This window comes from Platalea leucorodia (genome assembly GCF_965183815.1).
Source record: "Platalea leucorodia genome assembly, chromosome: Z".
Classification (NCBI taxonomy): domain Eukaryota; kingdom Metazoa; phylum Chordata; class Aves; order Pelecaniformes; family Threskiornithidae; genus Platalea; species Platalea leucorodia.
The window spans coordinates 49,874,030-49,890,569 of NC_138858.1; the positions used below are offsets into that span (position 1 = coordinate 49,874,030).

At 37.0% G+C, this 16,540-nt stretch overlaps 1 protein-coding gene across 1 annotated transcript; it reads right to left on the bottom strand.

The window, feature by feature from the left end:
• Positions 1 to 14,808: 14,808 nt before the first annotated feature.
• DIRAS2 (DIRAS family GTPase 2) lies at positions 14,809 to 15,408 on the bottom strand (the record flags this gene model as incomplete). The annotated part of the gene is made up of 1 exon (XM_082336169.1): positions 14,809 to 15,408. The coding sequence occupies one exon, from the start codon at positions 15,406 to 15,408 to the stop codon at positions 14,809 to 14,811; it is 600 nt and encodes a 199-aa protein (XP_082192295.1).
• Positions 15,409 to 16,540: the final 1,132 nt, after the last annotated feature.

The window sequence follows — 16,540 nt, forward strand, 5'->3', positions numbered from 1 at the left end:
TTCCAACAGCAGTGACAGTTTTTAGTAGTGTATATTCTGTCACTGAGAATAATCCCAGAAGACTATATTGCTGACTTGGGTTGTTCACCCTGTATAAAAACGACATGTTTCCATGTGGTGGTACATGTCAACTACATGCCATGCTGGGCAGAAAGAAGAATCTAAATTTAGGAAGGCAATTTATCTAGTCAGATACAATTACCCCATCTGACCCTGAGTTTTGCAAATCTTCTCAGCTTTGTAGTTACATATGAATTTAGAGTATGATCTGACCATCTATCTTTTAGATAAGCCGAAGAACACTGTGGAGGTAAGAAAGCAACTATAACTCTTCTGAAAAGAAATCACACAGAAATGAAACAAAACCTTTGCATAAATATTCTTCTGCCTCTTTAGGTGCCAATAATATCTCATCTAAAATACATAGCAGGTTGCCTGTGTTTAATGTATGTTGAGGGAATGATGGTACAGCTCTTGATTTCTTCTAAAGTCTCAGACAGTACATTTAAATCTGTACATAAAAAAATTCTCATTCTAATAGAAACATTACTTTTTCATGGCAAACTGACTTTCAAAGATGCTAGATAATTATATTTAATAGCCCACTGTAATTAAATATAGGCCACAGAAAACAAATTTTAATAGGAACAGATAACAAATTTATGTACTCTAACTTTTAAAACTCTTTCTAAAGAAAAAAGAGAAAACTGTTCACACATTTGACTGTCTTTAATTTGCAACATTATATGCTGCATTCCTTAGTAGTCTCCAGTGGAGTAGTATACATCTGAAAGTATCACATTATGTGTTTGAATGCACATGTTAATTTAAACATGGAAGACAGGTATAGCACTGAACCAACTGCATTGCATTCAAGATTTGCACTTTTCAAGGTCACCAAGAATTTTTCTTTAAAGGAGGAGAGAAAAATGAACTGGTGTAAAACCAGCCACTTAAATAAAATCTTTATTTTTCCAGTGGACAGAAATAAAACAGAATTAAAAAAAAAAAAAAAAAAAAAAAAGAATGATGTCTTAAAATTCCATTGAGATCTTCCCTGTAGGCATATTTCCCCTTCCCAGAATGTTTTAAAGATGGTAAGGACCAGAATTATAAGCAAAAAATACTTTAAGAAAAATCTAAGCCACCCAGTTATCAACCATCTTGACAGATGATCAACTCTCTAGGTAGGGTGTTTTGTTGTTTATTCTGGGTTAGTTTTTTTTTTTTTTCTTCAATGGATCTGTCATGATTAATCTCCCTTTGAGATTTCTTGCTATAGTAATCCTATTGTCCATATGGCATTAAAGTAATTTATAGAGTACTAAGATTCTTATTCAACCATGCTTCAGATGTCTCATAAAATAAATCTGCCATCATTTTTGCTGGCAAGCACATTTGTATTTCATAAAATGAGTGAAGTCAGCCTATTTTTCCTTGTATCTGGAAATATAAAAGATGATAACAAAAAAATCCTGAAAAGTAATCCTATGCTGGATACACTTCTCTGTGCAGATGATGAACTGAGAGATAAAAAAATGCAGTGAAACACGATTCTTCCTGCCCACACTGCTGTCAACGTGGCAACTTCTGTTGCCAGGTGGGGATTTTTCTCCTACATCACAGTAACTATGTCCAAATGCCAGAAAAAGTCCTTAATCAGTCTGAACTGAAATTTCAGGTATATATCCTAATATTTATAACAGGCTGGTATTTTTTTTAAAGTACAGCTCATGAAAAAGAACAAACAAAGCCTAATATTATAATGTCCAAATAATAATGTTTTGACTTTCTAGAATATGTCTTTATGTCGATTTTTAGATAAAAATTACTAGGACAAGAGAAAATAGGTTACATTAATGATTATACAGTGGTTGTGGTTTTTCTTGTTGGATCATATATTTTTAGCAGGATCAGTAAAAGAAATAATATTTATAGTGTTAATCTTACTTGATAAAACACAAAATCCGACAAAAAGATGGTAGATAATGAGTTTTTCTGCCACATATAAAGCAATAGTAACAGAGAAACTATAATGCCTGAAGAAAGCAACCTTGTCTGTATTATTTTTTCCCAGAATGTTTAGCCACAGGAATGGGTGAAGAAAGATGGGAAAAAAATAAGAGCTGTTATCTCCCAGGAAAAAATAGTCTTCTCTTTAGTTGAGGGAAATACAAAAGGGCAAAAACTAAACAACATGCAAACTGTTTTAAAGAAAAAAGAGCATTAAAAAAAAACAGTTTCAGGGTTGCCTTTCTGTCTTTCTCTATTTTACCTTTAGCAATGTATAAACTCTACTGAGTTGCTCAGTAGATGAGCATGCTCAGCTGACCATTTTTGAAAGAATAAAAGAAGATAAAACACCCAGTGCCTGTCTTAAGCTCAGTATTTATAATAGCACTCCATAACAAATCAAAATAGCATACACAACATGTAAACGTAACAACCTTTAACTAAAAATATATGTATCCTCAGAAACATATTCTAAAACATAACCACTGACCACAACACCTAGAATTAATGAACTCTTCAGTCACTACGTCACATATTGTTTTAAAGTCCACTAATCCTCCTGGTGGTGTCTTCTGCTGTTTCATACACCTGCTACCCTGTCCTATTGCAACTACTTTGTATATCATGCATTACCATGCTGTATGCATTTCACTGCCACCATTGTTCCTACTAGTACTATCAGCGTAACAGTATGCCTGTTGTAAAGAAATGCATTAGAGGGACGGTATTAGTTTGTATCTGTGCCAGGATGACTATGAGCTATCCTCAGTGACCGTGATGGATCACAGAAGCAACAGAAAATCAGACTGGTCAGGACTTTCAGGATGTGTCTGAGGGCTATACCAGCAATGTCATTAGTATGCATGTCTCTCCTGTCAGTGGGTGCTTTTCCCCGCCCGCCACCTGGGATGAGGGTAAGAGGATACAGATCCCTCAGTCATTCTCCACACTCAGTCTCCCTTGGGGTGCTTCCCTACTCAGACTACTGGAAAATTTGCAGAAAAAGATGCACAACAGAGTTTCTTCTTCTTCTTCACTTACTAGCATAGTGGAAGTCTATTATGGCTCTTACCATATGGCTCTTCTGCACTAGCCCAAACCATTTTTTCATCTATTCAGCACAGATCAGACTTTCTAGATGTCCTGTTTTTCCCATTGCTCTTCTCCAGATCTCTTCAAATGGTCTGCGCATTTCTTAATCTGGACCCAAAGCTGGAGATAATACTGTGAGGTTTCACTAGCTGGTTGAAGTCTTTTTTTTGCTGATCTTCCTTCTTTGTATTTCACAGTCACTTTAACCCGTACTCTTTTCTGCTATCTTACTCTCCATCATTTCTTCCATATTGATTGACAGTAATTACAGATGGTAATACTCCCTTTCCTGTAATTTTATCTAATTTCTGCTTTATAAAAAGACAGAGAATTTGCTACAAATCCTTTCCAAGACTTGCTGGACTGAAGTATCTTGCTGTATTATTTTCTCAGCTAGCCTTTGGATTGATAAGGTCTCCCACATTTGTTGCAGGCAATCCCATTATAATATTTTAAGTGTTAAAAACACTTTCTCCTTACTCTCCCACCTCATTCTTAACTGAAAAGGTTTAAAATCACTAAAAGTGAGTAAAAATGAGTCTTGTTTTAATGTAACATCTGTTAAAGGTATTCTTGCATTTACAAATTATTAATACTCACAGCTAAATTAAAAACAGAACAAAAAATGCATGCACACTAATCACAAAATTCTAACATGTTGACGGAGTACCATTGGTCAATATATCTCAAAGTTACTGTGACAAATCTTAGATGTATTGCTTGATTTTGAAATAATATAGTCAGTTGCAAAGAGAAAAGATTTAACAAAAAATAAGCTCCAATTTTGTTCTACTTTTTTCCACTAATTGAACCTTTATTTTGCATCCCATCTGCACAAACATCAGAGAAATCTCTGATTATAGTTTTTTTTAATTATTATTAAAGAGGAAATGAATGAACATTAATATCAGTGAAAGAGAGATTAGTATACATAAAATTACTAGTCCTCTACAGGCAATATTTACTTTCAAGTGGGATATAATTTTCCAGGATTTTCAAAAACTGAGTAATTGGTGAAGAGAATTCATACTAGTCAAAAAGCCCACGAAAATAACATGGCTCTTGAATCTGTTTGCTGTTTGAACTAGGCTGGGATCTTCGACTCAGTCCATATAAGCTACCAATAACCAGAAGACATCACGTACCTCCAGCCTTTAAATCCAGATGATTTACAGGTAAAAAGTTCCCCACTTTTCAAACCCAGTTCCCTCAACCAGCATTCAGTTCCAGAAGGTTCATTTTAAAATGTCATATTCAGAAGACACCTCTCCACTTTAATTCACATTCCACAAATTCACAAAATGTTTAAACCTCTTCCCCAAAATTCCATCAGATATGAGCAATTACACTTATTATTAAATAAATTTCCACCAGTGTTACTTTCTAGGTCAGATTTTGTTCTAGTTTAACCTGTGCAAATCCAGAATAGTATCACTGATTTGAGCAAGAACAGATGCACCCTTCTCTGTCTATGTCTCTGATTCACTTGTGAATTCCTGTGTGGTTAATCTCTGCATTTTGGTGTCTTTCCTGTCTGTGTAAATCTGTTCATCACATGGTGCATTCTGCCTTTCTTTTGCTGGCGTTTCTTAAAGTACTCAAATACGCTCTTTAAGCAAAACCCTGCCTCATGATGGTATTCCATATGCATGCACTTATTGCTTTTAACGTAAGGGGAATGAGCATGACTGCAAGCATTTGGCACTGGAAGTGTGAATGGTGCATTCCTTTTGGCATTCACCTAATCCAAGCAGGCAGCAACAAGTTTCAGAAACTCTGTTTGGTCAGGCACTTTGGGAAGAATGAATGAATAGCAATATTTTCCTTCCACTCAGCCTACCAACATACCTTCTTTCTTATACAAGTAAATGTTCTTTAAAACAAATACTTAAAAAGTAATTTATGAGAATTGGTCTCAAAAAAAGAATGTTCCTTAGAAAGTTGAGCAGTGTAAATGGGGAACAAATAACACTTATCAGCAATCCCTCCAGATTTACACTACACCTTTGCTTTTTTAACAAGGAAGTAATTACATACTGATGCAGTCTTTGGGCCATTTCTCTCTCCACTGGAGAGAAAGAACTAGACTGGGACAGAAAACCTGAATTACATCTGACCATTTACTGGTTTGTAATCCCTAACTAAGTCTTTCTGTGAGATTATTCCCGTATGCTAAATAGCACAAAGTTTCTTGTTGGTCTGTTGACATAAAAGTCATATAAATGTATTATGCTGTACATATCTTGTTCAACTATATCAACACAAATTGCTTATATCTGACCCTCTCATTATTCAAAAAGAAGAAAACAAAGGGAAGAAGTTCAGAATATAATTTTCATTGAAGGTCATTGGTCACTGTTATTCTCAGAAAGATCAACCAGTCAGATTCATTCATTGTCCCTCTTTGAAAGCTGTCTGGATGTGTCAAAAATCACTGAAATCTTTCCCTGTAGATTTGGGAAATTCTACTTTTGCTAGTTGGAAATATGATATTTCAAAAATCTGACAAGCTGAGCTGTTCCCACTAATTTTTGGGATTTCTATTTCTAATCCTGGTCAAAGTCATAGGATAGGAGAAGTGGAGCGGTACTTATTTATTTATTTCAAAATAGCCAGTCTTCATCAAAGACCAAATGAGCTACTGGTCACTCAGTGCACGTGTCCAGTCAATGAGCCTACTGAACTAAATTTGCTCTGTTTTCCCCCTAAATTCTCTCAGGGACTGAACATCTATTCTTTACAATTCAAAGATGCTAATGGGAATATTGTCTCTTTTCCCACAGACAGGGGATTAAAGGCAAAATCAATAGACACATCATCAAGCCCTGCAGGTAACTTTTGCTCTTCAGTTGCTTGCTCCATTTCTCACACCATGATGCAATTAAGACCTTTTGTCATTTTATTCTTGCCCCCAGTAAGCAAAGACAATCATGTCAGTGAAAGCAAAAGTCAATAGTTTTATGTACCGAATTATTGCTCCTTTCGACACTGAGATGAGAACTCCAAATTTATTTCACAGGAAAGTTGGCTTTAAATGAATGCTCAAGAAAGCTTTCATCCAACATGGTCTTTCCTTTTTAAATTTCAAAGATAATACCGACCACCAAAGGTAAGCTTTTATTTTAAAAAGAAAATCTCCTGCAAAGTATACATAAATTATGTCATACGTTACAGAATAAACAAAACTTAATGTCCACAACCAAAACTAATTTTTCTAACCTCTGGTCAGTGTCTACACTGGTACACATGGTGATGAATCCCATTACCTTAGACCTGTGAAAAGGAAGTTGCCTACAGCCTCCAAAACAGCAGTGGGGTGATAGTGTGTGATGCATGTTAGGGTGAAGACAGCAGCCAGAGGCATCTGCTGGCTGGGGTGCGAATGCTCTCCATGCCAGCTCTGGTGCCCGTAGCAGTGCCTGGCATGCTCAGTGTGAGCTGCCAGCTAATTGCCTGTGTTTGTGTAGGGGTCTGTGCTGGAGCCCAGCGTATGTGACCTACAAGCAACCAAGTTCAGAGGAACGGAGGAGGTACTGCATATTTCTTCTCAAGCAAAGGCAGAGGACTGGGAGTATAGCCCGTCCACGCTTCCCCTGTGTCTCCTGGGGGTTTCTCTGTGGTGGCATCATCACTGTGGTGGCGCTGCAGTCATGATCAACAGCTGAGGCATTTAGTAAATGAAGTTGGAGGGAGAGAGTTATTTTATTTTGACACTGGAGTATTTTGAAATGAGAGCATGTGACCTAAGGGGGTAAATTCTGATGTGTTCAGAGGGAACAGATTTTCACCCTGTGTTGTAAGTTTGGTTTTGAAAAATTGGAAGCTATTTTATAAAACAGCTTTAAAAGAACATAGAGAAATGAAATTTTCACTTCATATATTCCGTAAGTTTCCTGCATCTTCAAGAATAAAAAAGTTATTCCAGTTTCATACATAAGGAATTTGGACACATGGGTATTAGTCATTTTGCTAAAGATCAAAAAAGTCTGAGTTAGAAAAAGGAAAACATTTCCTAAAAGCCCCCTTTTGTAACTTACTTACAGGTTTATCTTTCTCTTGGTTTGGTAGTTCCCCATACCAAAAAAAATCAACAATATAACACCACAGAGTCCAAAAATGTGCTGTTTGTTACCACACCAAGTCCATTGTTACCACACCAAATACAGTGCTCTTGAAAACAAGCTGGAAAACACAGGGACAAATTTATTGCAAACTAAACCAAGAATGAGTTTCATCGCTGACATTCAGAAAAAATTGAACTTGCACATACTTCCATGTATTTGAAAGTGAAAATACAAGAAGCTCAAGCTGTTCCTATTCAAGCTTCTGCTTTGTGTTCTAAAATACTCATTTTAGTGACATTTCAAACCGTAAAACATATTTGTGTGGGAAATGGATGACTAATACTGTCTCTACAAATGACTGTTAAATTTTTCTGTTGAACTTCAAATTCTAATTGCCATTGAATGCACTTTAAAAATCTCTTGCTGAAAATAGTCCTAATATGAAAGTTTCTTTTCCTAAGCTAACTCAAATTAAAAGACCCAGTAGAAGAGCACTAATTTCAAGTTTCTGAGGAAACACAACTGACAGGCTAAAGAAATCACAACAATAAAAGGAACACAGCTACAACTACTAGCTTGCATTTAAAAATATATTATCTTGATCTGTATAGTACAGAATAATATGCTTTCTTGACTGCAATGCAACATTGGTTTTTTTTATTTAAATAATCTAACTTCCACGAGAAGTGGTGTGGTGTAACCCAAATGACCCAACAATGTTTAGACTATGTTAACATTTAGCGATGCAGAGCTGTAGCTAAAAACACAGCCAACAGAGGCCATACAATAAAGTGTATTACTTCCGAGTCACATCCTTTTTTAACGTCCTCACCTCGCCATACTAGCCCACAATATACAAATTTCACTTATTTATACCCCTGAACTAACATACCATATATACAGCTCTACAGATTTTGACATGGTCTGGACCAGACTTAGCAGTGGAAGAAATAGTGGAGCTGTGGACCCACTGGTTTGATCAGTGAATACAAGAAGTACCTTTTGTATTCAGGAAATATTTCATTTAAATAAACACATATTATTTATCTGTTAATAGTTGCCCAGATATGTTTTTGTTCTTTTTAGTAGCTGCTACCTTACTTCTCTGAGAGGTATTTCCATCTGCATCTGTTGAGGTACCTGCTAAAGTCTATTTCTGCAAATTTATAGCTGGGCCATAAATGTTAGGGGAGGCTTTCAGTGTTACCACCTCTGCTATGACCATCACAGCATGGGCAGTGTCTGCCAGGGCAGAAAGGATCACCTGTGCTCCTTGTCCCTGTTCCCACCTACTGCACAGAAGGGAACCCCAAGCCCCGCTGACGGCCCCAGGGTCTGCTCTGCCCTCCTTTCTCAGACAAGGCTGCCCATGTAGCAGCACCTGCTTCTGAAGTGGAGGAGAAAGCACATCAATGCCTCTGGCCAAGTGGTGTCCTTGCTTTTTTCTCTGCTCTATAAACCGTTTCCAGCAGACAAGGGAGCACCTTGGCTGCAGCAAAGACAGCCTAACTGGCTCCTCTTCCCAGGGAGAGGAGAGGCAGGGAAAGCAGCCAAACAGAGGTGCTGCTGCTTTTTTACCCCACCCTCCCAGTAACAAAATTTTGTGTTTGCATCCATCTGGCTTTGATGGTATTTTCCAGTTCTGCAATCTGAGTATACATTAAGTGCTGTTACATAACTGACAGGATTTTTTTGTAACTATTTTTTTGCATGGGGATGATATAACAGAGTTACCGTATCCCTCTGATTACTGGACTTCTCAAATTATTTTGAACTGTTTGTTAGCAAGTAATTAATCAATTACAATGGTCCTCTACCATGGTGGGATTACTTGGTGGCTTTTGTAAAATGACATTCAGCTTTGGCCACTGGGTAAGCAAAAGACTGTGAAACGATTAGGTGTTGCCCAAACTTTCAGAATGAGGCCAACCTTAAATTCAGATTTGAGTTTGAAAAGAAACAGGAGACCAACCATGGGCAAATATGGTTTTGGCAGCAAAAGGGAGGGCAGAGTTTAACATTGTTTCTTTTACCCCAACCTATTTTTTAATGGTCATATTGACTGCTACTTGCTCTGACTGATTGTTCTGTGACCTAATGGATTTCATTATTAGGATAATTCCAAGTATATGCAGTTGACTTTTTTCCTCCTTTATTTCATACTTCTTAAATATTACCACTGAATTTATACATATTCACTTTCCCTCCATATCCAGAATCCCCAGAAAAGCCACTGTCCATAATCCTGCCTTTTGCTTCTAACGCAGTCCTTCATCATTTGTTGGTATGTGAACATGCTCTTCACAGAGCCATATATAAAGAGATTATTATCTGGACACTTACAGGCATGCTTCTATAAAACTACCTTGCTCTCCCTTGCTGCTGTATTAGACTTCGTTGTTCCAGTCAGTTTTCAATTTCATTGTAAAAGACGAGCTGTGAGATTTGTGGAAGGAAAGGACCTGGTGTTCGTGCTGCAGGATGTTCATGGCTGTACAGGTTATGTCCTCTTGTTGAGGAGAACATCTGCCTCTTCCCATGCGGTGGGAAGGAGGACCATACTCACCCTTCTCCTCCCTGCTGCCTGCTTCTCAGCTGAGGTAACTGCCTAGTCACTTTCCTGCTTTATGCAGATGCTTTCCATAGGTGCCTATCTGCTTAACCTGGAAAAGGCCTGGATGTTGTTGTTGAACATCCACCAGAAGTTTCTGCTTTTGAAGAACTGAGACCCCCTGGACTAAAGAGGAAGGAAAAGAGAGCTAAAATCCTGTGGCTAGAGAGTGTGTTCTCCTACACAGGCATATAAATTAGCCATCCAGTATAGAGTTGATTTTATAAGGAGTTACAGATCTGACTAGATTACTGAGTGAGCAGCAATTGCTCTCCTTGTGTCACCTACTGTTGTGATGTCCATACCAGCAGTGTTCATTAGTGCAGCTCAGCGTCACCACTGAACATCGATTTTTCCTTTGAAAATACATATAGGAGTCCTCGCTGATCTCAGAATTTTCTGAGAAATAGTAAGTTCATGTAAAATCTTCTGACGTTCCCATTCCCCACCCCCAAATTATGTTCCTCCTACCTCTTTATTACATTGATCCAACTGCACAGGGGACAGGTGGCCCACAGGTAAAATCTGGACTTAAATTCATATGCCTAAGCATACAATGCCATTGTATCGTGATTTTAAGAGTGCCTAACCTTGAATAAATTGATAAATAGGCCGACAGTCTGTTTTTAAGGACCAAGCTGACCAGCAGCATGAACTGAACCAAATAAGGAAGGGAAGTATCAGAGGCAAGGGATCTTTACAACAGCGCTGAGCAAAAGCAGCTGTAAAGCAGATATATGTTAGAGTGATTGGCATCTCAGTGGTCTCCCTACTGTTCTGGGGTGTCTTTTACTGAAAATAAAAAGCTTTGTGGGCTGCCATGTCCAATTACTTCACAGTGATACGAAATTTGCATTCAATATTTCATCACTGGTTCAAATGTCTAACAATGTGCCTAAGTATTCAAGCTTGCTTGTTGATCCCTCTCTCTGTTGGGTATGAACTATTGCTTACATACCGAAGTGCTTATTTAACTGAACAACTGTTACCACATCTTCTGAATTGCAAGAAGTGTTAAAGTATTATATTTGACGGTTTTTGCACCAGGTGGTAATACAATACGCAGTAGTGGGAAATTTTGCAAAAAAATCAGGAATTTGGTAGAAATGAGGAGGAATAGCAGGATCCATATAGTAAGTTTCAATTTTGCAAAAGCACCAAGTTTTATCTGTCATTATTTTAAAGTAAATAATAAAATCCAGACTAGGTTCCAGAACTGTTTTTCTTTTTGATAGCCAAAAGAAACATTGATTGATAATCTGTGTTTTACAAAGGTAGATTGCTTTGAAATTGTAGGTGTTTGCCACAGTATAATAAAAGAAAGGTAAATGTTAGATAAGATAATACTGCTCCTATTCTCTCAGGACTTTTCAGTAGTCTGATTTGTATACCTGAAGACTTTAGGACACTGCCTAACATGTAAGAATCTATTTTGATTTAGAGAATCGCCTTTACAACTTTTAAAAAATACATACTTAATATACTCATGAAACAAACACAGTGCAAGCACCAACAAGGCTTCTTCCAAACTTGTGTTTCCATTTAAAACTTTATTTTGTATGTTCAGAACATCACCCAAAACATAGAAACTTGTAGGGATAAATTACTTCATATCCAGAGTTTTTGAATAAAATATTTGCTAATGAAATTGCAACAACACATTTGCATGATAACTATATATCTTAATATTTCATACATACATACAAAAGTCATGCGTTGTAAAGAGTCATTTGTCCAGATCACATTTTCTGGGTGCTAAAATTCACTATAAATCTTACATGTTTTAAATATGTCATATTTTTTCCATACATTTTAAAGATTTTATTACACTGATATCACATTCCGAAAGAAAACACAAAATGTAATAAAGCTGTATATTTTCTTTATTTACCTTACAGTTTTTTCTGTGTATCAAAAAAAAGAATTGTATAAGTAATAGCAAAACAAATGTTTTAAATGAGCTCACAAGTATGTAAGATATGTAAAATCTAGTAGTATAAACTAGGATGGTAATGCAAGGGTATAAAATATGTTCTCTTTCGAGTCTGTGGTCCATGAGTAATATTGCTTCTGTACTGGCCTTGCTTTGATACATGCAAGTCCATGAAATAATTCATGGCTTATTATGTAGCAGGTGAGGAATCAACTAGGATTTAAAGGAAATGGTTCTCAAGCCTAACAACTGGCAGCTACTTGTTTTATTTCCACCTTTGCCATACAATTACTCATCTTGCTATGGGGCACAATCAAAAAAAGTCCAGGGCCAAATTTCAGCCTGTAATATCCTTGCAGTCATAACCTTTTGAGAGTAATTCAGATCCCCTATATTTTACTTCTTCAAGGTTCTTATACTATGTGAATAATTTCTCCAGTTAAAATAATGTTTAAAGGATCTTTGCCTTTATATGGCCTTTTCTCCTTGAGTTTCTATCAGTATTCCATGCTGGCTACTTAGGTGTGTGCCATGCATGATGACCTTTGGCAGCGGTGTGTTAGCATCAGCAGGAGACCTCTGTACTGCTGACCTCTGTATGTGACCCATTACTCCTTAAGTGTGATCATTCTTTTGATTTTCCAGGTTCATTAGTGGAATACGATCCTGTAAAGATGAGTATCTTCAGTCATTTTCTTACAAACAGAGTAGATGTATAAACATGTATAAAAGTCTTACTAAACATAGTGCTTTTAAATGTTTTTCATCCCTGATCTGGAAATACTGTTTGATCTATTGACAGACTGACAAGAAAAAGATCCACTTAGCCGTATAAGCCATACCAGGTTTCTTGATGTGTTTTAAAAACTATTTAACAATGTGAAGAGGCAGTCTGACCAAACGCAGAGTGAGCACTGGACTGGGACTGACGAGATCTGCTTTTGTTCCTGAGTCTGCCACTAGCCTGCTGGGTAACCTATGTGCAGTTGCTTCTTCTCTTCGTGCCTCAGTTTCACCACCTGCAAAGTTAAGATAATGATGCTATCCTTTTTGTAAAGTGCTTTGAGATTTATGGAGAAAAGGCCTTGTGTAAGAGCCAGGAATTTATTGCTAAGGAAGAGCCTTAGCTTTTTTTCATGCTTTCTCCAATTTTCTCTTCTAATGCAATGAAGTAAACACACAAAATTCTGTCTTCTCTGAAATCAGTAGGAGTTTTATGCTTGATTTTAATGGTGCCAAAATTTCTTCTGAGTGAATGACAAAAGTTGTGCTCCTTTCCAGACAGCGCTAATAGCAATTCTTGCTCAAAGAAAAGTATACTATCACTCTAAATGTGAAATGTTTGCACTTTTGTTTGGAAGGTGGAAGGTAAGCAAGCAATAGCTCTGAGAACAACAAGCTAACAATTTTTAATGCAAATACTGCATTTGAACAGCTCCTAGAAGATATTTATAATGCAACAGCATGCGTACTAATAATACTAGTACTTGTCTGCATTTTCCTGTAGTATGATTTTGTCATAAACATTTACCAAAAATATGATGGTTTGTTTTTATTATTTCAAAGCAGTTCCTAAGGTGCAAATTGTAGCTTATACAATTTTGATGTGTCCTTTAAAAAATGTATGTGCTTCTTTTATCTTAGATCATCTTTGTCATCAGTAGGATACATACTTTAATCATTCATATTAGTTTTTAGAAAAGCTTTGGAGAGAGACCTAGAAAAGCTAACATTTTGTATACTTTTTCCCCTTCCAAAGGTTTTGAGAAGAGCAGTTTCCCCTGACAGAGTGGTTTGAAACAGTTTTTTTCTATTCCGGACTTTGTATTGCATTGTAACGCAGTACTGACTGCAACTCTTAATATCCCAAATCCTGTAGTACTTATCCCAACAAATCTCTTAGAGACTCTTGTGGGCCCTAACTCCAGATATAGGATTTGGTTCTATAAATAGTCACAGCAGTTCAAATAATGAGTTTAAATGGTAAATATAAACCCCTTCAGACAATATAAAGGCTATAGATCTAGTAGTGCATGAATGCAAAACCATTATAATTGGAATATAGCAATGTAAAGAAGTGTCACTCAGCTAATCTGGTAATTTGAATAAAAACTTTGTATACTACACCAACCCTCCCTAAGGGTACCACCAGTTCAACAGACTTTCCATTCATTCACTTATCACACCATGTGTCCATTTAACCATCAGCAGCATTTCAATCGAGCCTTTCCCATAGAGGCTTTTGTAGGTGACTCCCCAGCCAGTCCTTCCTGGGGAAGCTTTCTGTTTGTCTATGTACACCATTTTTATACAATCTGGCATTCTCCACAGGCAAACATCTGTTCTTCTGAAAAATATTGGGGCCAGAAGCACAGGTCGTTCTTGAAGTGATGGGTCCAGAAAAGGAGATGATCTCCACGTCTCCTACAGGCGCTGGCTCTTCCTCATCCTTCAGTTCAAACATCGCATCATACTAGAAAGAAATCTCATGCTGGGGGGTAGAGAAAATATCTGTTCCTATTGACTGTGCTACCCCCACACTTTCTTCTATTGTGAAATAGTTCGTTTATTTGGGGGATTGGAGACTACCTTATGCACACTGCCCCACCAGTTAGTAATGAAAATTGCACAGAAATGTTTGTCCACAGCATTCTTAAAGGGTGTGGTAATGCCACCCAGCATGCATTTATACATTCTAGGTTTCTTCATGGCAATTTCTTTGTTTTTCTTCTAACATTATACATTGTCTTTTCTTGCAGTTATATGCAAACATAAATAATACGAAGTTGAATTCCCAAATCTTCCACATTACACTAAGGATGAAATGTCTTTTCTTCTGTAAACTACAAAATTAGATATCCTGGCCCATCTTTCTTTTACTTCCTTATTTTTTTCGCTGATAGCTAGAGTGCATGATTTTTTAATTGTTGAGTTTTTTCATAGTAACCACAGTAACTCATTTTTTCAAATTCCAAATATTTCTTTTAAAACAGATACTGATAAATAGGGTCTGATATGGTTGTTTGCTGTCTATAGGTTTTAGATGGGTATTGTCGACAGGTAAGACTGCATGACTGACTCCTGACAGTGCAATTTCACATCACCACACATTTGCCTTTAAGCTTCTCTTTCCTTTTCTGCTGCTTGCTTTTTTTGCCATCAATTTGTAAACTCACAGTCCTGCGTTTCTCTAGGTTTAGCAATTCTTGGAATAACTCTTTCACATTGTGGTTCAGCTTGGCAGAGGTCTCCATGAAGGCACATTTCCACTTCTTAGCCATGGCTTCTCCTTCACTGCTGTCCACCTCTCGATTTTGGTTTTCATCATTTTTGTTCCCCACAAGCATTATTGGAATGCTTTCTACGTCTCCTTTAATCTGACATATTTGTTCATAAATCGGTTTGAGTTCCTCCAAGGACTGTCGGCTGGTGATAGAGTAAACCAAAATGAAAGCATGTCCTTTAGAAATAGAAAGACGTTGCATGGCTGGAAACTGATGGCTCCCTGTAGTGTCAGTTATCTGCAAAGTGCATATGCTCTTATCACAGCTGATCACCTGTCGATAGGTGTCTTCAATGGTAGGGATGTAGCTCTCTCTGAAAGTGCCCTTCACAAATCTCAAGACCAAAGAACTTTTGCCCACTCCTCCAGCTCCAAACACAACAACCCTGTAATCATTGCTTTGCTCAGGCATGTTTCTCGGTGTGTCTGTTGCTCAGCTAGAGGGAAAAATCTAGGAAAGAAAATGACAAAAACAACAAGACAGATATTAATAGAGGTACATGTTGAGAGTGCACTTTGTGATGTTTTTCCCAATAAGAGAAATTAATGTGATGTAAGTGATGGCATACTAATTATAATAATTTAAGAAGACTTGCAGTGGGTTACAGAATGATTTATTTCACTAGTAAATTCAGGATTTACAATCCAGCCTGGACTGGTAATAAAAGACCATCTTCATCACTTCATGGCTTATTTTAAATTAACATTCTGAGTTTAAGTATTCTTCCTACTGGACTAATATCCCCAGAAATAAAAAGCTGCATCTGGGAAATGGTATTTCTGCAAGGCCAAAACAAATTGTAGAAACTGAATTACTCTTCTGTCTCTAAAACAAGTCACCTCAAATCGCTGTTGAAACACACCGGTATACACATGTATGACAGTCAATTACTCTAAACATGCCATCTCTTCAGTAGTTAGGGAATTTGTCTCCACTACAACTGGACAACACTCTTGAATGGCATCTAAGACATATTTGTAGTTTATTCAGCAATAGAACCAGGTATGCTTTGTTTCTAACTCTTTGGGAGCATGTGCCCCACTGATGTGTTTTTCCACTTGCATTTCAGGTCAAAGAGTACATTTTGATAAACTGAGATTATTCATGTTCAGTCTGCCTTTTCATTCTGATCTTTATTTCACAACAGAAGATATTTGACTGGAGACATGTTACACGTATCAGAAAGGTTGTGCAAGGTATCTTCACAATATTTTTAAGTGGCTTATGTTGTCAACATTGGCAAGTGCACATGTCAAAGGTCACAAAACTGTGATCTCTGATGTCAGTTCCCCTTAACAAAATCTGTCTCTAAACAGTAGGACTACAAATAGTCATAATAATTAAATAACAGAAATGGTAAAGCTTTCACAGGATTGCAGGCTGTAGTTGTTTTAGAATTCATTGAAATAAATGTGAAGATTAATTTGTCCTCCCATCAGTAGCAGTTCATTAGGTACACAGCATGTACAAGTCTCTTTTTATATTTAGTGAGATTTAAGCAAATAAACGCTGTAAAGTTGAACCCTAAAAGTTGAGGATAGTC